This window comes from Fundulus heteroclitus, chromosome 7, assembly GCF_011125445.2.
Source record: "Fundulus heteroclitus isolate FHET01 chromosome 7, MU-UCD_Fhet_4.1, whole genome shotgun sequence".
Lineage (NCBI taxonomy): Eukaryota > Metazoa > Chordata > Actinopteri > Cyprinodontiformes > Fundulidae > Fundulus > Fundulus heteroclitus.
The window spans coordinates 42,916,473-42,943,582 of NC_046367.1; the positions used below are offsets into that span (position 1 = coordinate 42,916,473).

Genomic DNA, 27,110 nt, shown 5'->3' on the forward strand with positions numbered 1-27,110 from the left:
CTGCTTCTAAGAAAGTCAGAACCGGAGCAGAACAAAAGGGTTTTTAATAGGGCTGAACAATTAATCGCATTTTCAATATAATCATGATTTCAAAAAACGCAATTTCCAAATCGCAGAGGTCTGCAATTTTTGTGAATTAGACACGTCCATTAGGTGTCAGTAAAATGTTTAAAGTGGGTTTGCCTCCACATGGAAGGGAAGACAGTTGCAGCAGTGAGATAATCTAATTTTATTACTTGTTTTAGAGTTTATATAATCATACATAGCATTAAGTTCTGGTCAATCAGTTTAATATATAGACTTGCTTGTTGGTTGCACTTTATGTTCAACAAGGATTGATGTCCAAATTAATTAAAAGCTGTTCTCTTGAATAATATTCTGATCAATAGAAACATTAAAAGTTCATATTTAAAATAGTCCTTGTTTACAAACATCTTTATTTAGAGGCCATTTTTGTTGCTTGTGGCTAACGCGGAGAAAAGTCAAAATTGCAATTTTGGTTGAAATATTTTGTAGGCAGAACGCAATCATTTCTGCTCCGAGTTTAGATGCTGCGGGTCTTTTAGCAACTAATCCACATGGCGAGGAAACAAATTGATTTGTTGTTTGTATATATTTTAAAACACATGATAAATTAAACTGGAAAAAAAATTGCATTAAATCGCAATATTAAGAAAAAAAAAATTGCAATTAGATTATTTTCCAAAATCGTTCAGCCCTAGTTTTTAACTGGGATGTTCTGTTACAACACCGCTGGGGTCCATTAAATCTGTCTGCATCCTAGTGTACCAAGGCAGTGTGAAAAAAATCTATTTTGTAATTCTGAATCGTTTCTCATTAATCCATAAAGATCGATTTAAAAAATAAAAGAAGTATTTTCACTGTTAAATGTGTGATCCAGCATTTGCGGCTCTCACTCCACTCTGGGAGGTGAATTTTTAATATCAGATTTCTATTAATGCACATTTAATAATGTTAGTATCCAAACAGTAGCTGTAGATATTCTCTGTTTTCTACTCTGGACTCTTTTAGGGTTTTCTGCCTCACAGCTTGTTTGTAAAAGCAACTTTCTCAGCATTCATGGAGCATCTTTGGTCCTTAGAGCCGTCATTAAATATACGGACTGTAGATATATGTAAATACTATACATATACAGTCATGTAATTTACAACGTTTAATACTAGCAGTTTAATCTGAGATCGGATTGGATTGAAAATTATCAAATCTAAATCTTGAGTGTGAATCGATTCTCTGTGGCGCACAGACAGAAAATTGAGTGGAAGGAAAAACTGGAAGAAGAACCGCAGCTTTCAGTCTGTTCAACAGCTTCATGGAGATCCACCAGAACCGCCACACTGACGGACCCGATCTGTGTCAGAACCGTCGGACCCGTTACTCAAAGGTCCAAAAACCTCTTTGTATGAAAATAAAGTTTGCATTTCATTTAGCCCAGACTGGCTTAGGACTCATTAGGCCCAGATTTCTGGATTAAAATCCTTTTTTTATTGGTCTGATGCAACAGTTTCATTTACTGGGGAAGAATATCTGAATATATAAGCGTTTATTAATCTATATTAAGAGTTTCAAATGAATGAAGTTCTACAAATCAAATCAGGACCCACTTGGTCCTCGTGTTCTGACTGAGGTTCTGGTGAAACTCACCTCAGAGGAGCCGTGGAGGCGTTGACCGACTGGGACGTCTTCAGCGTTCTGGACCTTAGAGACACAGAGAGAAGCGGATCTTAGCCGGGTCTTTTTCCCCCCCGACCCCAACCGGCAGCAGAACCGGGTCTTACGCGGAGGCCTGGGAGGTCCAGCCGAGGCCGACGGGGGGCCTGGTGGAGTCGGTGCAGTGGGGCAGCAGCGTCAGGTAGCGCGGGATCAGAACCTGCTGGCCCAGCTTGCTGTTGAGGGACAGCGTGGCGTTGAAGCTGTACCTCTTCAGGTGGAGGATGAGGACTCTGGGAGGAGAACACGACAGCGATCAGGTTCTGGTTCTGGTTCTGGACCGGGTTCTTTCCCCCCTGCGTCTGCAGCTACCTGGGCAGCTTGCTGAACTTGTGGGTCACGGTGGCCGACTTCCTGCTGCACGTCTCGCAGGAATACTCGATCTCCTCCATCTGCGAACAGAAGCAGCGGTTTGGGTTTCAACGCCGTCGGCTAGAGACGGTTCTGACGGACCCGACGGGCGGCGCCGAGGACCCACCCTGAAGAAGAGGTCCAGGGAGTCCTGGATGGAGCGCAGAGGGAGGGTTTTCTTCCTGCGCGGCAGGTCGATGGACAGGTCGTTGAACTGCTCCCGTTTGTTCACCACCTCGCCGCAGCTGCAACACCAGACAAGCATCAGAACTCCGAAGCTCCGCCCCCGCCGCCCACTAGCCCCGCCCACCAGTGTTGTAGGACTCGAGTCCGAGTCATTAGCTAAATTTAGAGACTCTTGGACTCGGACTCCTACATTCAGATCATTCTGACTCGGAAATTGAGAAAAAGACTCTACTTTTTTTATGTCATTAGGCTATAATTTTAATATGTCATTAGAATATTATTTGGTGTATGATTTTAATATCTAAATGTCGTACCGCGCACGTGACGTCACCATCTCATGAGCAACGCCCCTTGCCGCTAAGGTTGGGCAAACAGTGTGAGAGCGCACGTAGCAACCAGCCATTACACATGCAGCAGATACAACTATATGATCGACTTTTCAGCTGTTAAACTTTCACAAAAGGATGTCCAGGCGCCCATTTTACTGGTAGAACTGTGGAACAACATACCAGCGTTCAGCTCAAACGATGGATTGAGTGTCGAGGGCTCGGAAAGACTGGAAAACGGACCGATGTGATAGAAAGGTAAGTCGTTGTTTTTTTCCTGCTCGGCGTTCATAGCGTCATCGGCCGTTTTTTTTTTTTTTCTGTTTGTAGTCACCGTCCAGGAATCGGTATAAATTTTCCGGCCCGCCGAACGATTTTGTCCGGTCCGGTGGCGAAATGCATTATCATTATCCAACGGCTGTATCTCCTCGCTGCGTCGACCGATCTGCACCAGATTTGTTGTGAGTCATGGGGGAACGCTGCCGAACGCGTTTGTGGGAATCGCCCGGTGGACGGGCGAGGAAAATGCGTAACAGCATCTGCGGTGGCGGGCGGCACCGCGGCGGTGCGTGAACCCCGCCGGCCGGCCGGTGTTGTGCGCACTTCTGTTCCCCCATGGAAATCTGTTTCCCCTGTGTTGGGAGCGCGCATTGCAGCGAGGGAGGCTGGGCTGAACATTGTCACGTGACGTCCGATAGATTTCTCGGCTAAAACCAAAAATTAAAAAAACTCAAGTCAAGGTTTTAAAATTTACTTTAATCGGTAACTGTTTCCAAAATTATAAAATACACACCACAAATTAATAAAACAAGGTCTTTAAACATTTTCTAAACAGTAAAAAATCACGTGATGCACATTTGCATTATTGATTGAAGGACTAGCAAGTCCGCTGGGTTAAATCGCCACTTCTTCTAAAAATCAGCGTAGGAAGAGCCTGCTTTATTACTTTGTGGTGTGCATTTTATAATTTTGGAAACAGCTACCGATTAAAGTAAATTTTACAACCTTGACTTGAGTTTTTTTTTTTTTTTTTTTTAACCGAGAATCAGAAGTGAAAGAGTTAAAAATAGCATAAGAAAACCCTGTTTTATTAATTTGTGGTGTGTATTTTATAATTTTGGAAACAGCTACCGATTAAAGTAAATTTTAAAACCTTGAGTTGAGTTTTTTAAATTTTTGGTTTTAACTAAGAAATCTATCGGACGTCACGTGACAATGTTAAGCCCAGCCTCCCTTCGCTGCAATGCGCGCTCCCGACACAGGGGAAACAGATTTCCATGGGGGAACAGAATTGCGCACAACACCGGAGCCAAGGCGGTGCGCGAACCCCGCCCGCCGGCCGGAGCCGCGGCGGTGGCCAATAGGCCGTAGCGCGCTTGGCTACGAGGGCCGATCGACGACGCTTGCGTCTTTAACATCCTTCATATGCGGCCTATCAGCGTACCTCGAGTCGCTGTTGCACGTTCCATAACAACAATGTTTAAAAACCATGGTTAGGAGACGTCTTAGACTTGGAAAAAGCGTCAGTTTTACCGAGTAAAACCAAGGGTAACTACAGCGAAAGAGTTATTAGTGCAATGGAATGTTACTGCTTCATGTCATACATTACACGTCACGGCATGTTCCTACAACGAACTTGGATCAATAGTGACTCGACTCAGATTTTTTTTAATGACTCAGACTTGAACACTGGAGACTCGAACCTGGACTCGGACTCGAGACATAGTGACTTGACTACAACACTGCCGCCCACCAGCCCCGCCCACCAGGGACCCCGGCCTCACCACTTGCAGGTGATGGTGTGCTGCACCTCGAACTCCATGTTGACGGCTACAGGGCAGGTGTAGATGCGGGACGTGTCGGCCTCGTCGCCCGGTTCCGCTTTCGCCGGAGCCTCGGCGCCGTTTTCGGACGCGGCGGAGGACGAGGAGACGGCGGCGGCGGCGTCGCTGCTCAGGCTTTTGTTCATCTTCTCCACGTCGTCCTTCAGCTGATCCAGACACTGACTCAGGAACTCGTGAGCGTCCTGGTCAACAGGCGACAGGTGGAGGTTAGAGACCAGAACCGGGACGCTTCTTACCTGGACCCGCCGCCACGGCAACTAACCCTGGAAACCAGGGCTGCTAAAATAACTAATACCAAAAAAATGTTTTATTCTAACATGATGATTCGTGTTGAACCGATATAAACAGACTAGGGCTGGATGATAATTTAATAACAATGTATATTGATCGATAAACGTATATCGATGATAGAAAAAAAGGTTAATAGAATAAATGGTAGGGCTGAGCGATAAATCGATTTAATCGATTAATTCGAATTTACAATTCTTTAAGATTTCATTTTTGGAAAATATGGATTTTATTTTGCCAATACACTCATTGGGTTTCCATGAAGAGAACAGCATGTGATGCTGAATATATGTTTAGGCAAATGTATTGTCAAAATATTGTTAAGTGGAAACTTTTTTTTTTTACCATAATACGAGGTACTTCATTTACTTATTTACTTTTTTTTTTTTAAACTTAGTTTGAAGTTCACAAGTGCAGTGAAGCCTGTTCTTAGCTCAATGTGAAATACCACTAGCAGCAAATGTTTTATTATATTTTCATTGTTTATAATGACACGGCTGCCATCTTAGTTGCACTTTGAATTCAGGTCAACTCCCTGACGAAATGCTTGACATAAAAGCAAGATTTTAAAATAATTTCTTTTATTTCTTTTTATGAAACAAAAAGGAGAAAAAAAAAAAAAAACAAAAAAAAAAAAAAAAATCGATTAATCGGATTTGGTATGATAAAATCGGAGATTTATTTTTTAATCCATATCGCCCAGCCCTAATAAATGTTTTCCTTCCTAGCCTATGATGTAGGTTAATATTATATGTGTTACATCCTCCCAACCAATCACAACGCAGACACAGGAAACGCTTCGTCACTAAGCTCCGCCCCCATCAAAGAGTTCAGAGCGCACGCGTCCTTTTTTCTTGTTTAACTACTAGCAGTTTTGGTAAAAGTTGGTTGAATTAAGGGTTGAGTTTGAATTCAGTGTTTGTGTCTTGTATCTAAAAATAAATTGTTAAGCTGCAGTTTAAAATGGCCAGGGTTGCACTTAAAATATATGTTTTGAACTAATTAATTTATTTTAAACACAGCGGCTTACTACAGATGAGTAATTAAATTTATCTTTTAATTAATGGTAAATATAATTTTTCTTCTTAAAAACTGTTGCTGTGGCATCGAGCTTTTTCCTAATTATCTAGATGGAGTTTGAAACGTCCTCACTGTGACACCTGTCTCCAAACTAAAAGCATCGTTTGTTGATGAGAAGTTTTCTAATAATAAAAGCGTAAAACAGGCGGTAAAATCTGCATTTTCTACACCAAAATGTGAAATTATGATCTGATGGGAACGTTCGGGGCAGATCCAGCTGAGGGTCGGCCCTCTTGCAGCCTCCGGCTCGTTTCTTGGTCCGTCTCTGATGAAACAACTCAGCAGAAAACAGGCAAACTGTGACTCTGCAGCCACATTGAAGCGGGAAGTCTTACGTTCTGCACGTTTCCAGAGAAGCGCTCGGCCGTGGAGGAGATGGCGTTCTTCACCTTCCTCAGCAGGTCCTTCTTGGTCTCTGGACACGCCACGTCCTTCTTCACCATGAGGTGAGCGAAGCGCCTGCAGAGCCAAGGTGAATCAGAGTCAGAGCTCTGCAGAGACGGGCGGAGCCGCTTCAGCCTGCAGGCGGATTCTAACCAGCAGCACCTGAGCAAGGCGTTGGTGGGAACCTTCTTCCAGGGGATGTTCTGCTTCAGCATGTCGCTGGAGAAGGAGGGGAGGCTGAAGAGCGACTGAAGGATGGCGTTCATGTAGCAGGTGTTGCCCAGATTGGAAAACCTGTTTGTTTTTGAATGAAACCAGCAGAAAAAAATCACGTTTTTTGCAACACTTAGTTGAGACAAACTCATGATTTCTGCGTTGTGGATCCAGGTTAAGGAGAACAAGCGTCTTACCCCTGCAGGGGGGGCTGCGGCTGCGCCAGGCTGGAGGGTCTCTGCTTGTTCCAGCCGCCGTAATCCACAGACGGTCGGACCTTCTTGAAGGGGGTGGAGTGGTTGGGGAGCAGCAGGCTCCTCTTGGCGGTGGTGGTCTGCGCCGCGCTGGGCGCTCTGAGATAAGGAAGATAAACGCGTCACCGTCTCCTGGCTGCTAACGAGTTAACGAGCACGTTCAGTACGAGCTCACCTAGCAGGAACTCACCTGTCCAGGAAAGAGTGGCTCTGGCTGTAGTCTTTAGTGACGGATCGGCCGCCGTAGAACGACGTCGGCTGAAGAGGAGCGGAGCTCAGCGGAGCTACGAACGCAGGAGTGAAAGGAGGAAAGCTGCCGTTAGACGTGAGAAACCTTCATCTGAAGTCAGAAAACCTGAAACCGTCGACTATTAAACCAGTTTAACCACAAATAGCTTTGGATTTACAAGTCGGTTCATCTTAAAAACAATTTTCTGGTAAAAGAGGTTTTGAACATTTTAGAGAATCTGTGGAGAAAGCTAAAGATTAGGGTGATGGCAGGGAGGCCTTCCAGCTCAAAGACGGCCTGACGCCGCTCTGCCGTTATAAGAAGGGTTCAGATGCTGCGAAGTCAATTCTGATTTTTTGAATTACTGAGGAGGAAAAAAATATGTTTTTTAACAAGGCAATTCTGTTAAAATGTAAAATAAATTGCTACGTCATCATATTCTAAAATGCTTCGTTTCATTTCCAGACACAAACCAACTTCTTGGTTGAATCAATAAAATAATTCATGGGTATGAATACTTCTGGGCCTAACCAGCCATTTTTGTTTCCATGGAGGGGGAAATTAGAATAATCTCTTGGCTCCTTAAAGAGTAAAGAAATCATCACTCTAATTATAGCCATTAAACAGGATTAAAGACCAAAACGAGAGAAACATAAACAATAAATGGCAGCGTGTGGCGAGATGTTAAAAAGCCTCAATAAACTAGTCCAAAAAACAAAAAGAAGCCAATAAATGACATGAAGTCGGGATTTATTCAGGGCTTTCGCTCACTGGGGGTAAAAAAAACCAACAAGAGTAAATTTATTGGGCATCTTTCAAGATAAAGATCTAAATGTGTTCAGAGAAAATGAGCATTGATGCCACAAAGATGAGATATATGTGGTAAAAATAAAGAATTACTTAAAAAAAAAAAGGCTAAATTATCAAGTCTGTAAACTTGTTTGTGCTGAATTCTGTAGAAACCAGTAGAAAAACTCCATGTTTCCACGTCTCTACAGAGAACCGATGAGCCGGTTCCTCGTCTGAAGTGTCGGCACAAAGATGAGATTTATGTGTAATCAGTTAAGAAAAAGGATAAACGATGAGGTCTGTAAACTTGTTTAAGCTGAATTCTGAAGTCAGAACCCGTCCTGAGGTCCAGTAGAAAAAAACTCTCCATGTCTCCATGACGGTTCCTCGTCAGCCGTGACACCAGAGCCAGGAGGTCCGGCGGGTTTACCTGAGCCCCGGTTCTCCTCGGCCTGCTTCAGCTTGTCTTTGCAGCCCAGCAGAACCTTCCTGGGTGTTCCTGAAGTGGCCTTGTTGTTGCTGCAGAACAGAACCGTTGTTCTCAGCGTTAGATCAGAACTACGGGGGGAACACGTCTCTGAACGGACCGGCGCAGCGCTCACCTGGACGAGTCGTTCTCTTTGGGGTAGTCCTCGGTCAGGTCGCCCTCAGAGGTCAGCAGCCTCTTCCTCTTCTCCCCCCTGAAACACACAAGCTGCTCTGAACTGGACCCGACACCGATCAGAACCTCCGAGCCGTCGCTGAAAGTCTCCGTCTCACCTGTTCTCGGAGAGTCCGCTGCGGACGGGCGTGGCGGCCGCCCGGCTCGGGCTGCTCAGGGGCTTCCTGGGGGTGGAGTCGTCGCGGGCGTCGGCGCTCTGCCGCCTCGGCGTGCTCTGAAAGTTTGGGTCACACGGTCAGTGTTCCCGGGCCTGACGGCGCTCAGGTGAAGCGCTCAGGTGTGGCTCACCTGTCTCTCCCCTGACGGGCGGTTACCCAGCACGCCGAAGTTGGCGCTGCCGTGGGACGACTTCAGGACTGAGAACCAGAGACAGAGCAGAACCCTGAGCGGCTAAACTTTAACTGAGAGAAAAAGCTAAAAAATACATTCAGAATGAAAAATAATCACTTTGTATTTAAATAATTAGTCGTTTATTGGAAGTATTTGATGACCTACCTTTCTGACACAACGCCCTCATATCCTCCACTCCTCACCTGTATAACCTTCTCCTGTCTGAACTGTATAAAAAGCTCCTTTTACAGCGGACCCATCTGCCGCTTCAGCTTCCCAGACGCAGTATTTAATAATCTGGATCAGATTCACTGAGACTTTCTCTCATTTTACACTGAAAGACGTTTTTCAGGTTTTCTCTCTAAAAGTTGTTCACAGCCGCTGATGAAACCGCCGAATGGAGGAGGAGGGAGAAAAGATGGCCGCCAGCTCGGCTCTCTGGACCAAACTCTGTGCTGAACTCTCTGCAGAATCAGCACAGAACAAACATCTAAGCTATAAAAATTATTTCACTGCGGTCAAAAGTGACAGTCGGCTGCGATTTTTTTTCCCCATCGCTCGGATCTCTTCTCTGTGGACGTTTTCCTTCATTTCTATAAGGTGGAATGTGCTTATAGGTCACGTCAGACAAAGCATTGTGGGATTCCTTATAGCTCGTTAGCGCCGGCCGAGCTTCCTATGCTGAAGGAACTATGATAGTTCTGACTGCACTATTCAGACAGCACTCTAATGAGTCTAATGAGTCCAGACCCATTAGACCTTTTCAGACGCAGCTTGATTAGCAGTTCTGCAGCAAATACTGTGATGTAATAGTTTTAAAACTAAGAGAAAAAAAACTCAACAGCTTGAAGAATACAACCCAAAAGGAATATTAAGATATCTATGCAGCTCCTGGGATAAAATTCAGATTTTCTGCTCTTCTAGAGACTCCAGCGACACAACTAAATGTATTTAAGGACTAAAAAAAAGTGGATTTTTAGTGACATGTCCCCTTTAAGGCTTGGCTTGAACCACTTTGGCGCCATCTAGTGGTGAGAGTGAAAACATAACCTGGTTGGGATTTTACAGTAAACTGTATTTTGGATGAAAATGGGCTGAACTTTACAGAACCTTATTCTGTTATTCCATTTTAAAGCCCTAATTAATAATAACATCAAGAATATAATCTACTGACCTGGGACTGCAAAATGTGGTAAATATAATGCCTTATTATGCTCAATGTTGCTGATTTGCATCATGCCTGAATTGACATTTTGTTGTGATATATTCAAATAAAATTTTGACTAAAAGCTAAAACACACCTGACTTATTTTTAGTAACTAAATGAAAGTTGTTACAGAGGCAGAGGAAGAAACTGCAGGATGAGAACCAACCAGGAGTTTTTGGGGTTTTTTTCTCCAGATAATTGATTAATTACCTGTTTTCCCCTGCTTCAGCTTCTCCAGGTACTCCTTGGTCCTCTGAACCAGCGGTGGGGGCATTTTGTCAAAGGTGATGACGCTGCTGTCCTTCAGGTTCAGCATGATCCGGTTCAGGTTCTGGGAGACGCTTTTCACGTTCTGATTCAGCTGGAGGCAAACAGAATAATTCAGCTCAGCCACATTTATTTAGACTTCTGCTATAAACAGGTAAACATGGAGGAAACTACAACAGAACCGTGTAAATCCACATATTCTCAGAACCATTTATTCCCGTTTTTTTGGTCCAAACTAATCTTTAGATGAAGTTCTCTGATGCTACGTCTAACTTTAAAGGCCCGTTTGGGTCCATTTTAACAGGTTTATCTCATTAATGAGCAGCGGTCACATGACGGGCCGGCCCATAAACGTTTACCTGGAAGGTTTTGGGCGCTCCGCCGCTGCTGAATCTCAGGCTGAGGTTCACCTTGTTGTCCTTCTCCAGGATCTCAAACGTCCCCTCTCTCCACTTGGTGGTGCCCAGGTCCAGGCTGCTGAAGCGGATCTTAACGGTGCTGCCGCTGGACAGTTTGACCGGGGTCGCCATGGCTACTTAGCCCGGTGAAGGACGCGGCGGGGCGCGGTCCGACGGTTCCTAAAACGAGACGAAGGACAGGTTTGTGTCAGCGGAGCCGCAGGTTCAGCTCGTCCATGGAGACATTTAGTCAGACAAAGTCCAGCGGTAGTTATGGAGTTAATGGACGGACGGCAACGATACATGGAAATATAGATGGACTGGCAGAACGGCGCTTTGTCGGCAGCAAGGAGGAAGTTGTTTCAATCTGCCGTGATGAAGTTTAGGGTTAGTTGTTAAAAGATCATCCCTGATCCAACCGTCATCTCTGCTGGTTCTGGTCTCAGACTTCTGGTTAAAATCTGCACTGAAGACACGGCAGCTACGTTTACATGGACTAAAGTAACACTAAAATGTGTTATGTAAACAAAACAATCAGAATATGACGATTGGATTAAGTTGAATCGGATAGAAATTGGTTTCTAATGATTGATAATATGATCAACGTTCATATAAAACGCTCGTCAGGATCAAGTTATTCCTAATGTGTTAAACGGACCCCAGTGTGCCTGATGTAAACATGACATATTTCCACGTTGTTGAGTGGTGGAAACACGCTGGCTCCCGATGCAACCTTTCAAAATAAAAGCTCAAAACTGTTGCTTACTCAGTAACGTTTCAACCGTAATTAGAATATTGTGCAAATCCATTCTGGGCGCTCGGAAGACAAACAAACTCGTATAAAACTGGTTTGTTTACTATTTTTTGCTGTTTAGCAAAGACGGAAGTTCTTCTTCTTCTGTGGTTTTATTTTATGGTAATTTAATAACTGCTCATGTCAGAGTGGTTCTATTCTGAATAAAGGCAGGCGCATAGAAACACACATTATGATCAATTTTAGGAGTGAAATTTAGAGCCACTTCTGGACCAGCACGAAAGGTGGAGACAACACGAGGACTGATATTTGAGTGGGGAGACGCTGGACAGGTGAGAGGATGGACAGGTGAGACAATAGAAAGAAAAGACGATGGACAGTTGAAACGATGGACAGTTGAGACTGTGAGACAGGTGAGACGATAGGACAGAAGATACACTGGACAGGTGAGACAATGTACAGGTGGGACAGTTGAGGCAATGGGACAGGTGAGACTGTGAGACAGGTGAGACGATGGACAGGTGAGACGATGGACAGGTGAGACGATGGAAAGAAAAAACGCTGGACAGGTGAGAAGATGGACAGTTGAGACAATGGGACAGGTGAGACTGTGAGACAGGTGAGACGATAGGACAGAAGATATGCTGGACAGGTGAGAAGATGGACAGTTGAGACAATGGGACAGGCGAGAGACGAAGGACACGGTGGACAGGTGAGACGCTGGACAGGTGAGGCTGTGAGACAAGAGAGATGCTGAACAGATGGGACAGGTAAGATGATGGGACAGGATGGACAAAGAGAACAGGAGGATGGATGGATGAGGGATGGACGATGACAGATGAACATCTGTGGATCCGTTTTCTCCTCTCCTCGTTTTAAGTGATTCACAAGTTTTTGATTCATTTCCTGATTTAAACACAGGAACGTTCCTCCATAAATTGAACCAGTTAAATGTTTTAAAGAAGCTTCATGAAACACAGGAAGTAAATTAAGCGGTTTCAGGTTTTTTTTTTCTGTAGATCTGAACCCAGAGAACCAGCCCACCGCTTCACTCAGGTCCGGTAAAATCCATGTGGACCGGAACCGATCTGGGTACCGTTACAGCCACTACGCGGTGTGACACGAACCCACTTTCCCCAGAAGAGACGGAGACTCATCCCGGTTCCGTCGGTCCACAAACGGTCAGTTTTTAGCTAACCCTGACAACTCTGTCGGCGCGTTTTCGTTGCGACCGACTCCAAATGTCTCCGACGGAACGCTGAACTTTCCGGTCCGGACCGGTTCTGGGAAGAACACCGAAGCCCATGTAAAACGTCCAGGAAGCAGGTGAGTCCCGTCCTGTTTTCTGCGGACGCTGAATGGATGGAGGCCGACATTAGCCGAGCGGCTAGCCGCGGCAGCTAGCCGAGGGGCTAATTTGCCTGATTGTAATTTGGGATGGAAACGGCGCAGCGGCGGCTTTAACTCGCCGGTTCTGTACCTGAAGACGGCGGGGGACGCGCCTGCGGACGTCCGGGACGTGGTGCGGTGGTCGCGGGTGGTCCTCCGGGAGTAGAAAGTTAGTTTTGCCGGCATTCACCTGCTCCGCGGTGCGTCTCTTGTTGACAGTGAACGCGACGCTTCGCAGCAACGCGCGATGATGGCGGGAATGTGAACGTTTACGACGGAGAGGAGATGGTAATGGGACTTCCGCTTCCTTTGCGGGATCCGTAACATTTTGCTTCTTGTGGTTAAAAAAAAGATTCGGATCTTTTCGCTCCTGCATCATTCAGTGGGGCTACTTTTCTATATTTAATGGTTCTTTTAAGGTCGGTTATCAAATAAATAAGTTGCTGAATACAGTACTGATATTTAAGTACATTCCTACACATACTTTAAAAATATAATATTTTGTGAATTAAATATTGGCCTTCAACTCAGTCTTAAACAATGTGGTTCTGGACATGCTGGTCCTGAAACTCCACTACCTGGGATTATCTCCACTGCTAGGATAGGGAAATGCACAATTAAGGTTTCACTTGTTGGACTGTGGCACATTTGGCCCTGGACCATTTCTGGGTGATCTGACTTGCATGCGTAAAATATGGACTCTATTCAAAGTATTAATTCTTAACTTTCCAATTTTAATGCAATATTCTCCATGTTTATATAAAAATGTGAAATGGTTATATATCAAGACGACTAGTAGCCTATAGTATATCTTTCTTGTCATTGAAGCAGAGCTTACTACAAAATTTGAAGCGCTGCGCCTTCATTCTGGTGTAAAGCCGTCTATGAAATAGTTCCAACTGAACAAGCTTTACTGGAACTCATTCTATTTTTTATCGTAACGGTTTGTTATTTTTCATTTTACTGCGACCCTTACTTTTGTACAATCCTGGTTTAGTACTGACCTCGACTGTAGTGTCATAGAAATGGGTCAATGCAAAGAAGCGGCGTGTCGCCCGTTCGTTCGTGTAGAGACGGGCAGCCTGAGCCGGATCGTTAACGATCAGCACATCAACAAAAAAAAGAACGAGACTAGGAAAGAGGGGCGGGGAAGATGTCGTGTTCTCTCGCGATATTTGTCACGTTCGTATCTCGTTAGCCTCCATTGCTGAAGAAAAACAGATCATTTGTGTCCGCTGAACGAGGAGCAGGCTGTTTAAAGGCATCCGTTTTGTTTTAACTCCACAGAAGTTGGAGGTTTAAAGTTTGATGGTTTAGCTGAAACGTGGAGTTTTAGAGTAATATCTGGGAACCAGTGAGAGCTTCAGATAATGCTGACGACGGGAGCGGTGAGTTGAATATGAGCGGGTTTTTTAGCTAGCCGCTCTCTGTCTAACTTCTTGTGATCTAAATATCATCAGTAGTGGTTGAATTTATTTTACACATTATTTTAAGTTAGAACATGCTTGTTTTTTACTGCTCTGCATCTCCATATTTAGAATTTTGCGTAGAAATAGTCAAAGCTTCAGGTGGCTCAGTGTTTAGAGAATCGCTATTATTCTCAAATAATAATAAAAAAAAGTTAATCAGTAGCTTTGGAGGCTTTGCTGCTGTTTGCATTTGCAGCGGAAACACAAATAATCTGATTTGGTTTGTGTTTTGGGACCGTGTCAGAGCAGCTCCAGTCAGGCCAGGGGTGTCCAACATGCGGCCCGGGGGCCGGAAACGGCCCCTGCGTGGATTTTGTGTGGCCTTTGACTGCGATTTAACTCTGAGGAATAAACATGCGTATGAAAACTGAATGACAGTTATCGCCTGGGCTTGCCAGCTGGCGACCTCCCGCAGACCAACAAGCAAAATGAATGTTTAACGACTAGCACAGGTCGTTGATGCAGCTGGAGATTTTTTTATTTGGAATTATTACAAGATTATTATTCTTCTCATAATGGAAAATGTGAGGTATAACAATAACATTCTCTTTAAATTCATAGTAAACTGGACCACATACATGCAATGGCTTTGACTTAAATGTTCACGTTGGGGAAGCAAAATCTGCTTTTAATGCATGTTTTAAAATTGGCTGAATGTGGCAATATGAATATCTTTCTTCAAAATAAGACCCAAATGGAAAATAAACAATTTTTTCAATCAAGAATTTGCAAACGGGATTATTGTCTAAAAATATCGGAGGAAGAGGAAGAGGAAGGAGACCTCCAAACTTCATATGTGCAGTCGGTTCTTCAGGATTATGAGCCAATTTTAATTCTGCTTGGACTTGTCAGGACGGCAGAGACCTGCTGACAGGCTTCAGTGTTTTACCCCCAGTGCTGCAGCGTGTTGTCGGCCAGACCGTCTGATTTCCTGCAGAAATCAGTTCAATCTGTTCATCGTGGCTGAATAGTCACAGTAAAGCGTTTACAAATTTAGTAGAGAGTATCTTGAAGTACCAGAAGTTAAATGTGAAAATCTTTGCTGCATGTTTTCTGCATTTTAAGTTAATCATAAACTATTTTGCCACAGTTCTATAATTAGACTGATATTTTAGTACCAATGATCAAACTGAGGCAATTTCATTTTCCTTGTGCACAGAAAACACAAATTTCCCTAAAACTGACTTTTAATCTAAACATAAATTGAGGGACTTTACTTTTAAAAGCTCGTTCTGGAGTCGCAGGCGGCAGCGAGAGCTGCAAAGAGCGTTCCTACTTCCCTCAGCGTTGTCTCACAGGCACAACACAGCTGCTGCTGCCCTAACCTGCTCAGTTTCCATCTGAATCACACAGCCGACCCCGCTCTGGATTAAATATGACATACATATGATTTTTAAAGTATATCTTGTCTGAAAACTAAAATAATTAGCTGAATTTGATTCACACACAGATTCAATCACCTATTCCCCTCATTCACTATTTTTACATCTGATGTCTTTTTGTACTTTTCTTTTTTTTTTTTATGTAGTGTGGATTCAGGTTCGGTATTAAAATTCATAAATCATTTCATAAAAGTGAGTTTTGGGTCCAAACACAGTTAATCACTTTATTAAAATAATTTTTTGTCTTTGAGAAAGCTCCTTATTCCTACTGCCCAGGTAACAACTGTAAAAACTGAGAGATCCACAGGAGACGTCAGTGGGAACCCCTGAGGAGAATGCAGACTTTGCAGGTGTTTGACGTTTTGTGCCGTCCTACAGGCTGTAACCAACGTCACAGCCCTGGCCCAGGTGGACAGAGAGAAGATTTACCAGTGGATCAATGAGCTGTCCAGCCCTGAGACCAGAGAAAATGCTCTGCTGGAGCTGAGCAAGAAGCGCGAGTCGGTGCCGGACCTGGCGCCCATGCTCTGGCACTCCTTCGGCACGATTGCTGCCCTGCTGCAGGTGAGCTCCTCGGCCCGGTTCCGCCTGACGGGATCTGAGACGTCTAGCTGATGTTCTCCTCCGTCTGCAGGAAATAGTGAACATCTATCCATCCATAAACCCGCCGACGCTCACGGCCCATCAGTCCAACAGAGTGTGCAACGCCCTGGCTCTCCTGCAGTGCGTCGCCTCTCATCCAGAGACGCGGTAAAACCAGACTGACCAGCTAAGCTGCATCATCTGTTCTGCAGGATTTTTGTTCATTTTACCGCGTTAATTCTGGACCTGTTGATGAAATCTGCTGTAATTCTTCTCATCCCAGGTCAGCGTTCCTCGCGGCTCACATCCCCCTCTTCCTGTATCCCTTCCTGCACACCGTCAGCAAGACGCGGCCGTTCGAGTACCTGCGCCTCACCAGCCTCGGGGTCATAGGTCGGTTGTCCTGCCGCTGAGGGTTTTGGTTTGCTGGCTTTGGAAGAGATCGGCAGGAGCTTGTGATAAAATGTCGTTTGTGTTCCAGGCGCTCTGGTGAAAACAGATGAACAAGAAGTGATTAACTTCCTCCTGACCACCGAGATCATCCCGCTATGCCTCCGCATCATGGAGTCGGGCAGCGAACTCTCCAAAACGGTGAATTAACGCGTCTCGTCTTCCCACTTATCTGACTCGGTGGTTCCCAAACCTTCAGGAAAATGACAGGTTTGAGCTGAACAGAGGTGGAGGTTCTGACCAGAGGTGGGATTTGTTGGTGAAGAGGCGCTGAAGGCATCATTTAAGAGCTTAGAAGGAAAAAAGTTGGCAGAACTGACAAGCTTTTGCCTTCGTTTCTCCTGGGAATCCAGTTTCTGATTAAAAGGCGTGAAGCAGCCAGAGGGAGCGGCTGGCGTTAAACTTAAAGCTGCACTGCAAAAACGGAACTTAAAATAAGTAAAATGTTCTTAAAATTAGTGTATTTGTCCTTGATTTGAGCGGGTAAATAAGATGATCTGCCAATGGAATAAGATCCTTGCACTTAAAATAGGAACAATTCATCTCCATCATCTTATTTCAAGTGCAGGATGTCTAATTATGTTATTTTAGGGGTAAAATTACTCATTCCATTGGCAAATAATCTTCTTTACCTGCTCAAATCAAGGACAAATACACTAACTTTAAGAACATTTTACTTATTTTTAGATCCGTTTTTGCAGTGTGCTCTGAGGCGTCCTCTATCTGGAGATCTTTGACTCATTCAACCGTCGGGTGATCTGGTAACTGCCTGCAGCGTGTTGCTCCAGACGGGGATGCCGACACGTGTTTTTATCGCTCTTTATTACATAAAGTATCAGAACCAGAGGAGACAGAGCTTCTGTCTAAAGCCCTCCACACCAAAGCGATGCAGAAACAGCTGTGATGGTGAAACTCTGGAGCCTGAAGCCCCCAGCAGATACAGCAGTAGTCATGTTTATGGCAGGCCAGTTGTATATTTAATCTACATCCTCAGTAACGTGTAATTTTAGCCTCCTCCACCAGACAGAAAATAATTGAAACTAGATTCTTAACAAGAGACATTTATGGTTCAGCGTCATACCTGATATGTTTAACACTTTAGGCCAGTTTTATAGCGATAAGCTAAACAAAAAGCTAGATTAGCACGTAGCCTGTAGTCGTCTCTGTTCACTTCAAGCTGGATGGACGTTTGAAATGTTTTTTCATTCCTTCTCCAGTAGCTGCTGACTTCCTTCTCGCTAGTCAACGCTTTATTTTTCTGTCCAAGTTTCATTGCTTTCTGTTTTTTTTAAATACTAAAACAAAGCATTTTCTGATCACACCTGTAGGTTTTTGCTCTTTGTATTAAACCGCGCTGCATGTGTGTTAGAGCCCTAATGTGGAGCGACTGTTTCTGAGGGATGTTCCTGTCTAAAACACACCAGTCACCTGTCTGCTTTACAGGAATATTATTGTTTCTTCATTTAAATGAAATGCAAAAGAAACAGTTGTGTGCCTCCGTCACTCTGATGAGAATCTAATCCAACCTTTATGAATTAAAAGCAGACTGAAAGGATGTTTAGTAGTTGAACGGTGAAGTTAACTCCTTTTCATGCTGCCCTCAGGTTGCTACATTCATACTACAGAAGATCCTGCTGGACGACACCGGTCTGGCTTACATCTGTCAGACATACGAACGTTTCTCCCACGTGGCCATGATTCTGGTAAGCCGTCAGGATTCATCCTGGATCCGCGTCGCTTTCCTGACCGCTCTGACGTTCCCATCTTTCTCTCTGTCTCTCTGTCTGCAGGGGAAAATGGTTCTGCAGCTCTCCAAAGAACCGTCGGCCCGCCTGCTGAAACACGTGGTCCGCTGCTACCTTCGCCTCTCAGATAACCTCAGGTAGAGAAAAAACCCCTGATCTGGTTCATGTTTAAAACCAGAGTCAGCTGGGGCCACTAGAGGGCGCCATGTGGACAGGCGGACAGATTCCTCTCAGCTGTTAGAGAACAACATAAAACAGGCGGCGTAGGTCATTTAGTTTCCCATCCTGCCTGTTTTCAGCTGTTTGGAGAAGAAAAGGTTTACATTTAACCCAATATTTACAGGAACAGATGTCAGGATTTATTTGGTGTAGCTCAGCAGATGGACGTTTTAACAAGGTTCTGATTCAGTCTCTACGGGTCCTGATCACTGAGCTATATTATCCACTGGAGTGCTAATCGCCGCTGTTAGAACGAGTCACTGTGAAGCCACCGGCCGCCATATTGGTACTCCCTATTTTCCCCCCAGTAACTAGGGAATTTGTGCGCTACAGCATCGAATAACGAGGATTTTCTCATGTTCAGGGGGGGTTTAAGACTTTTAAAATGTAAAATGCCATATACTTTTATGTTATGTTCTAAAAATATCAAGTAATGAGAAAGTCATGTGCTGAAATATTTTGCATTCTATCTATCTATCTATCTATCTATCTATCTATCTATCTATCTATCTATCTATCTATCTATCTATCTATCTATCTATCTATCTATCTATCTATCTATCTATCTATTTAATATGAATAACATGAAAATATTTCAGCACCTAATTTCCTAGTAGTTGATAGTGTTAGTACATCCACTGACTGTAGAATTACATATGAAACGTTTTCACACAGCCAGAAAACTGCTTGTTGTTGCAGCCAAATCCTATGGGATTCTGTGAGAGTAGGGAGTAGCAAGATGGCGGCCAGTGACTTCAGTTTTTCGGCAAAATCAGCACTCCAGTGTATTATATAGCTCAGTGGTCCTGATGGATGTGGAAAAACAGAATAAAAGGAAACTAGTAGGATTTTTAGGCCTTTACTGCCCCAATGTGTAAAAGTCAGTTTCCATCCATGCATGAAAACCGGCTCCAAGGTGTGACGTTCAGAAAACTTCTCGGCCTCCGTTGTCGTCTTCACTGGAAAAAAAACAAATCTTTCTGTACGTAGAAGCCCAGGAACGTGGCGCCTACTAGTGGCGTGGCAGGGAATCTGCATTTGTTCTCTATTGTGGACGGAGATTGTAATTAAAACGTATAAACAAGCCCTTAATGTTTTAGTGGTTCTGACCAGTATTTCTAATCCAAATGGATCCATCTGTAGTCTCTAAAGTTTCCCCACAAACCCGCCTCCGCTCCCGGACGTTTCAGGCGGCGGATACTTTCAGTTCGTCGGGAAAAAGGACATCGATCGATTGTTCAGGTTATTCTCATCAGCTTCAGTAATTAAGGAACGCCACGGACCTGCACCGCTTTTAGTAGCGGAGCAAAAAGCTCGCCATCTTTATCCTGTTAAGTACTTTCTGGGTACTTACAGTAACAAAGGCCACTCTTTGTTTTACATTAACGTATGAAGCTGCTTCCTCTGGAGACTAAAACGTTTCAGCTCACAGCTCGGATATGAACGGCTTCTTGATGCTGTAGTGTTTATTTTTAAAACAGTCACACAGCTATGATGAGTGCATCGTAAAAAGTCTCCAATCGTCTGTTTAAATAACGGATTCACCTCACATTAAAAACTATGGGTAACACAAGTTAAATTTAATGAAGTCACAACATGTTTTTGGGGAGAATAAAAGATGGAAAATATAGTTTAATACCCAGTTGGATGAGAACGAACTTCTGTTAACTAATACTCCTTTTTTTTTTTTTTTTATTTCATTCAGGATTCTTCTGGCTTAAATTCCTGCCCACCAACAATTCTAGTGAATCTGTTCTTAACCTGAAATGAAAAGTTCAACTATAATGGGAGGGTTTTTCTAACTTTTGCTCGTTTGCATCCTTTAGCTGAAGGAAAGGTTTGCAGCAGGAATGCCCAGATATGAAAATCTGGGCCAATATAACATTAATACAGTTGTTATGACCGATAATTATTTTATATTTTTCCCTACCCTTACAAAAAAATATGAAACAACCACACAATGAATATAGTTTTTGTCTGCATCGTTGTTAATATCGGCCCAGGTTTACTTATGGGGCCTATATATAAAAAATTATCACTATCGGTAAGGAGAAGGAAATGATAAAATGCTTTTGGCTTTGGATGATACTTAAAAATTGATGGTAAGTCAAAAATAAACTGACAGAGAGGCTGAAGGAACTGTACATCTTTCTAGGGATGCACGATATACCGGCTTTATCATCGGTATCAGCTGTGATTTTTATATATATATTTTTTTAAATATCATTACTGGTCCCATATTTAAAACAATAACAGATGTTTATTCCTGTGTTGTCGCCATGTCATACCCATTGGGGAGCGTTTTCTTGTGTGATGAAACCAACCTGGACGTTTTTGGTCACCTACAGTGAAACACGATGGTGGCAGCGTCATGGTCTGGGGTCACACTTCTTCTGAAGGAACTGAGTGTTTAGCTCCAGTTGGAGGAAATTATGACCCTTTCTAATCAAGAGTTCAGGCCCAGGTGGAAGATGGATTTAAGGTTTCAGCCTCAGAAAGTTCAGCTGTGCGTACGGAGCAGCAGGAGTGGTTCTGAGTGAGGAAAACAGAAGTTCTGGCCAGAACTAAATCTGTGGGGCGACCCAAAGGCAGGTTGGGGAAGCGTCCCCAGATCCAGATGTTGGCTGCTGGTCGTCTCCTGCCAGAGACGGAAAACTGATGATGAGGCTGAATAAAGGTGGAAAAGAAGCTTTAAAGCGTTTAGAAACCGCTGGTTTAGGCCCGGTTTATCCTCCCCTCCCAGCTCCTTTAACATGTTTTCATCCGTCTCATGTGGTTCTGCTTGTTTTGGATAGATTCACGTTTCAGAGCTCTCCTGCTGTGTTGTTTAATCCGCCTCTTAGAGTCAGACGGTTCTCCGTCAGAGCTAGAGTCCATTTGGGACAGATCTGCAATGCTTCCTACAGAGGAGTGGGCTTCGTCTGGATTCAGTGTTTTTTTTTTTTTTTTTTTTTTTCTAAAGCAGAAACAGAACCACCTGCTCTGTGTTCTTCTATTTATTTGTTTTTACCAAACCTCTTGAAACCTTCAGTTTAGCCTTAGATTGGGGATTCACTGTAACACTGTTTTGGCAGATGATTATTATTTATTGCTAGTATATATATTTTTAATATATAAACAAAAATAACTGCTCTCTCACCCATTCCTCTTATTCCCGGTGGGTGTGTGGCTCTTCATCTCAAGCTTGGGTCCTCTGTTGATCTATTGAGCAGGATTTAAATCTGCCTGCAGGAACGTGACTTTAACAGGGAGTGTTAGCTAGCGCAGTCGTCACTGAGCTTGAGACCATGGCATCTGAGAGTGAAGACAAGTTATCTGACGTTCAAACTGAAAATATAATTCCAGAAAATATATTTATCGAGGCCTCTTTAAAGGTAGAGTATGCGATTTATTATTAATTTTATTTCCCCTGGAAGTTTCCTCAAGACTCTTTTTGAATATGTCTTACCTTGCTCTTCCGCTCCTGGGGGGATTGCGTGTAAACAAATAGATAAAAACATCTCCCAAATCCACTCTGGTCTTATTTCTTTCTACTGAGGACTTCCTCTTCTTCTCATAAACATGAACGCGGTTTGCTTCTTGTGACTCTCAGCCATGTTTAAAGTCTACGGTGAGAGCCGCGGAGCTAAAATGAACGGCTAACACCGAAGCTAACCGCTAAGCTAACTGCTAAACTAGCTAACCGGATACATAAACACTAGAAGTGCGCAGCCAGCAAGCAGAAACTAACTGGTTAGAGCTTTTACAGGCCCCACAGAGAATTATATTTTAACCTCCTTTATCTGAATATACATGTATTTACTGCTTTCGGGATGGAAGGACGAGTTTACCCCGTATAATAAAAAGTGTTTCTGAACAGGTTTACCAACTATAGCTTTTTAGCCCAGTGTTGTTTAATATCCTGTCTCTGTCCGGGTTTTCTCACCTTTGCTGCTGTTTCCTCAGAGCCAGAGAGGCGCTGCGTCAGTGTCTGCCGGACCAGCTCAAGGACAGCACCTTCGCCCAGGTTCTGAAGGACGACACCACCACCAAGCGCTGGCTCGCTCAGCTCGTCAAGAACCTGCAGGAGGGCCAGGTCACGGACGCCCGGGGCATCCCGCTCGCCCCGCAGTGACGCGGCGGCGACCCGCGGCGGGACTCCCTGTTAGGGACGCGCTTTCACCACGCCTGGTGCTAAGACTGTCCGCGCAGGACAGGAGACGACGGAGGACGAGTTTCTTTTCATGTTTTTGGTTACGAACTGTTCAATTTTCAGAAACTGTAGATTTTCAAACCTGATGCTGATAATAAATGTTTTACTGAGACCCATAATACTCTTTTTCCAAACTGCTTGATGGTAACGTTTAGGAGAGACAGCCAGACAGGCTTAAATTAGAGGCAACCGGAACTGAGCGACAAGTCTGGTTGCCTCTGATTTATGCCTGTTTGCTGCTGCGTGGAGCCGGATAACTGAGAATCTGCACAAGCATTTAGACAATTCCCAGATAACATACGTCCCTGAAAAATGAAGCGTTGGGAAAAATTAGACATTTTAAAGTGTGAGCAATAACCAGAATTAGATGATCAGACGGTTTGTTTGATGGCTGCCTGGCCTCCTCTAGTGGTTCACCTGTTCCAAACTTTAAAAGTTAAACCGTCTCCCGATCTCTCCGCTGGCGTCAGACGCAGCAGATTTGCCTCACCGTGCGTCCCTCTGCACAGATTGTTTTTTTGTTTTTGATGCCTCATTTGTACAAAAATGATTACAGGCCTCTTGGTGTGTTTCTAAATGAACCGTTTTTCAGCCTATTCAGGATTTTATTGGAGTCTTTTAACGTATGGACATCGTTCCTACAGTATGGGAGCGTACAGCCGCAGCTAATCAGATTATACAACCGCCACCTCCAACCATCCAGACCACACCTGGCCGCAGGGACTGGATGCACATTTTTGTCGCTGATGGTCCTTCCAAGACATCTCATTGTTATTTATTTTGTCTTCAAACCTTTTTCCCTCCTGTATAGAATCAAAATCTGCTCTTTTTTTGCCAAGTTTGTCTAAACAAGGGATTTTACACTTTGCTCTCAATGCCTACATTTGGCGTATAAAAAGGAACAGAAAAATGTAAATATGTGTATATTCAGTATTTTTTCTAAAGAAGACATGGTTGTATTGATGGAAATCAGCCTGGTCTGGATCTGATTCCTCTGGCTATTCAGGATCCATCAGAGAACCAGCCTGGGGGTAGAACTTGTCTCTGTGGAGGCTGGTTTTAGTAAACAGCGCTCTGTAGCACCACCTGGAGGTAAAAGACTAAATAATTTGGGGTATGCAGAGCTGAAAGAGCATAGAGTCAGAGCTAACAGAACACCAGACCAGGTGTACCTTCTATGAAGATAAAAATGACAGAGAACAAAAAGTTCAATGCAAATTGGAGAGCAGTAGGAGAACTCAGCAGAGTGAGAGGAATAGAGACTGATGTCCTCCAGCAGCCTAAGCCTATAGCGATAGCTCAGTAGATGATGTTGAGGTCTTGGAGACGGGCTCCTATAGGCAGTGATCTCTTTCAAACCATTCCAAGCCTCAGCAGTGACGTTAGATGAGAAGCGGTTTGAGTTTTTTGCAGCTCAAACATTCCTAGTTTCTACGCACCAATGAATGGGGCTAAACAAATCTACTTTTCTTACAGTGAAGCTTGTGAGTGAAACTCTTTCCAGCTGGATATATCTCTGCTCCACGTGGTTCTGGCAGCTGCACAGAAATTCCTCCAGGTTTCCTAAATGTAGGCAAACATCAGATTTTCTGTTTGCTCTGTGCAAACTCAGCTTTTGGTCGTTATCACAATGGTTTTTCAAAAAGAAAAGTTTCTAACTGATCTGTCAACATGATGAATTAGAAAAATATCCGATCCTCCCCATGAGCAGTTTTTGTTTTTAATCAGATGTTTCAGACATCCATCCCATGTCCTGTTGTTGGGAAACCTCAGCAGAGGCTCACCTGAGTGCTCCATCCTCACAGACGTCACTAATGAGGCTTCATTTCCTCTAACCGGCACAGTAACAGATTGCTCCTCTCATGGACTCCATTATCCTCAGTGACCGAGATGGACAGGATGCATCATGGAAAAACTAACAAAACACCTGCGCTCCATTTGGGAGAAACTCTAACCGTCCCGACGGGGCAAAGATCCAGGGTATCCGCTGCGTGTTTTTGTATGTTTAGGCTTTAAAAGGAAAGGAGCAGCAGCAGCTAAAGTCATTAAGCCTCACAAATGGACCAGAGCAATTAGGCCGACTGGGTTCAGGGAACCTGAAGTGGTGTTTCCGTTTTTAGCCGCTGATCTGTCGGTGAGAGGGAGACGTACGGTCATCCATCCCTCATGGTTCTTCCAGGCAGCCGGACTCTTAATGCAGTCTTAATGAGAGGTCCTCCAGCCTTTCTGGACAGAGTTTTTCACACATTCTCAGTCCACGTTCCTGACCACCAGACCGTATTGTGCCAATTTTATCACCAACAGACAATCAGAAACTGAAATTCATGGGTCAAAACTAAGTTTTTTTTTTTATAGTTTTCATAGAGATGTTGATTATGCAGCCTTATATATATATATATATATATATATATATATATATATATATATATATATATACTTAGGACCAGAAATATTTGGACAGTGACACAATCTTCATGATTTGGGCTCTGCATGCCACCACATCGGATTTGAAATTAAACAACTACAATGTAAAAAACAAAGCAACTGGACTCGTTTTCCGTAGTTTGAAGACATTTCGCTTCCTCCCCAGGAAACTTTCTCAATTCAAAAAGTCTGGAGTAATGTGGAGCATCAAGCTTTATACTACTGCCCAACTAAGGCCTTGTAATGGCTTAGATAACATGCAAATTCCTATTCAAACTACAGAAAACAAGTCCAGTTGCTTTGTTTTTTACTTTTTCGTAATGACCATGACCTGGATGACTGAGAATCTTCACCAGCAACTGCAATGTAACTGAAGAGCAGACTTTAAGGTTTAATACAAGGGGTTGAACAAAAATACTAAATAATATAATTTATAATATATAATATATACTAATATATTAAACATGAAGCATTGTAGCTATTTTTCTACAAACGCTCCTCATTTCAGGGGCTCAAAAGTAATTGGACAAATAAACATAACCCTAAGTAAAATGTTACCTTTCAATATTTAGTTGAGAATCCTTGGCAGGCCATGACTGCTCATGATGATTTTAGATCATGAGCTGTTCCAGTTCTTCTCCAAACTTCTCCAAAAGGTTGGTCTTAGTCTCATCTGTTCAAAGAATGCTCTTCCAGAACTGGGCTGGCTTCTTCAGTTGTTTTTCTGACAAATTCCATTCTGGTATTTCCATTTTTGAGGCTGATTAATGGTTTAATTGTCCTAATAGTGCAGTCAGTTAGGAAGGAGATAGGAAAATGAGCCTCTATGCTCCCTCCTGTGTCTAGTGTTGCTTAGGAACATCGCAACATCTCATACTGGCACTAAGGAGCCTCACGGTAGCCCACAATTCTTTGCCTGACATGATATATAAGTACACACCCCTCACGGAAATCAATAAAAATGTCCGGAGACAAGAGATCGCACACTTTGTAGCTCGTTTTTGGAAAGGCTGTAGGCCTGGATTTTAGTCGCATCATCCATGTGTGTTTCCTTCACTTAATGACGTCTGAGTTCAAGGCTGTTAAATTCGATACAGCAGTCTCAAGCTCCTTTCCTCACCTGGTAGAGTTCTTACTGTTGACCCCATGAAAGGTCAAGGAAGAGGAGCTAGGAGCTACTATTAAGGGTATTCAGATGGAGCCTCTTATCCACACAATGAACACCTCACAGCCTGATTAATCAGCCGCCCTGCTGTGAAACTAAATAAGCAGCCAAATTAAGTTGTTTATAATTTTAATATCTATGTTGTCATGTTCTTGTAAGATTCTGATAGGTTAATCCACTCAGTTGACGTTAAATGGCGTCACACTGAATGGTAAAACACAAAAAGACTCCCCAGTGCTGATCAAGAGATGCGGGCAGAGTAAACAGAAAACGATCCAGTGCAGACAGGATGAGGTGGACTGAGGGGTGCCAAACACCAGGAGGGTACAGCAGAGAAGAAATACAGCCAAGCTCTTAAAAATTAATATTTTTTAAAGAAGAATGTTCACTGAGGCGATTTTAACAGCCTGGCGTTGAGCTGAGCTGATCTGAAGTAGCAGGATGATGATGAAGATGACGATGAGCTTCAGGTGTTGCAGGTAAAGGCAGACGGCAACCATTGGCTCACTGGCTCCCCCTGCAGGAGAAACATTTTCCAGGCGCAATCTTCTCGGACCCCATGGGGCCTCACAAATGGAGGCACACCCATGGATGTGTTTTAAAGACTCAAACAGTCTGCTTCCTTCTGTGACATCATGGAAAAATGCAATGAAATCTGAGTTAAAGCTAATCTTTAGCTCAGTTTGTTTAAGTTGGCATGATGCTGTTTTTGTGCCAGTGGTCTTAATTGGCAGTAACTGGACACACAGAGCGAGAAAGAGAGAGAAACAAGACACAAGGCAAGGATCTTAAGGCGGGGAATTG

The 27,110-nt window shown here is 43.7% G+C and overlaps 2 protein-coding genes across 3 annotated transcripts in view; one reads left to right on the forward strand and one right to left on the reverse strand.

The window, feature by feature from the left end:
- LOC105922001 (ubiquitin carboxyl-terminal hydrolase 37) overlaps positions 1-12,945 on the reverse strand; it is a 21,028-nt gene extending 8,083 nt beyond the window's left edge. For both annotated transcript variants that reach the window (XM_036139683.1, XM_036139682.1), the window contains exons 1-16: positions 12,770-12,945; positions 10,497-10,715; positions 10,081-10,231; positions 8,622-8,689; positions 8,432-8,547; positions 8,275-8,352; positions 8,103-8,191; positions 6,845-6,938; positions 6,598-6,753; positions 6,350-6,481; positions 6,139-6,262; positions 4,376-4,617; positions 2,207-2,324; positions 2,041-2,120; positions 1,797-1,961; positions 1,663-1,716 (exon numbers count right to left, since the gene is read on the reverse strand). In XM_036139683.1, coding sequence (XP_035995576.1) covers positions 1,663-1,716; positions 1,797-1,961; positions 2,041-2,120; positions 2,207-2,324; positions 4,376-4,617; positions 6,139-6,262; positions 6,350-6,481; positions 6,598-6,753; positions 6,845-6,938; positions 8,103-8,191; positions 8,275-8,352; positions 8,432-8,547; positions 8,622-8,689; positions 10,081-10,231; positions 10,497-10,667 — 1,838 coding nt within the window. In that variant the 5' untranslated portion in view covers positions 10,668-10,715; positions 12,770-12,945. The remainder of the gene's footprint in view (positions 1-1,662; positions 1,717-1,796; positions 1,962-2,040; positions 2,121-2,206; positions 2,325-4,375; positions 4,618-6,138; positions 6,263-6,349; positions 6,482-6,597; positions 6,754-6,844; positions 6,939-8,102; positions 8,192-8,274; positions 8,353-8,431; positions 8,548-8,621; positions 8,690-10,080; positions 10,232-10,496; positions 10,716-12,769) is intronic.
- A 902-nt stretch (positions 12,946-13,847) lies between these two features.
- Positions 13,848-22,836, forward strand: LOC105922000 (CCR4-NOT transcription complex subunit 9). The gene is made up of 8 exons (XM_036139684.1): positions 13,848-14,066; positions 15,908-16,093; positions 16,164-16,279; positions 16,395-16,504; positions 16,593-16,702; positions 18,166-18,264; positions 18,352-18,443; positions 22,471-22,836. The coding sequence occupies exons 1-8, from the start codon at positions 14,049-14,051 to the stop codon at positions 22,637-22,639; spliced, it is 900 nt and encodes a 299-aa protein (XP_035995577.1). The 5' UTR covers positions 13,848-14,048; the 3' UTR covers positions 22,640-22,836.
- The last annotated feature ends 4,274 nt before the right edge of the window (positions 22,837-27,110 follow it).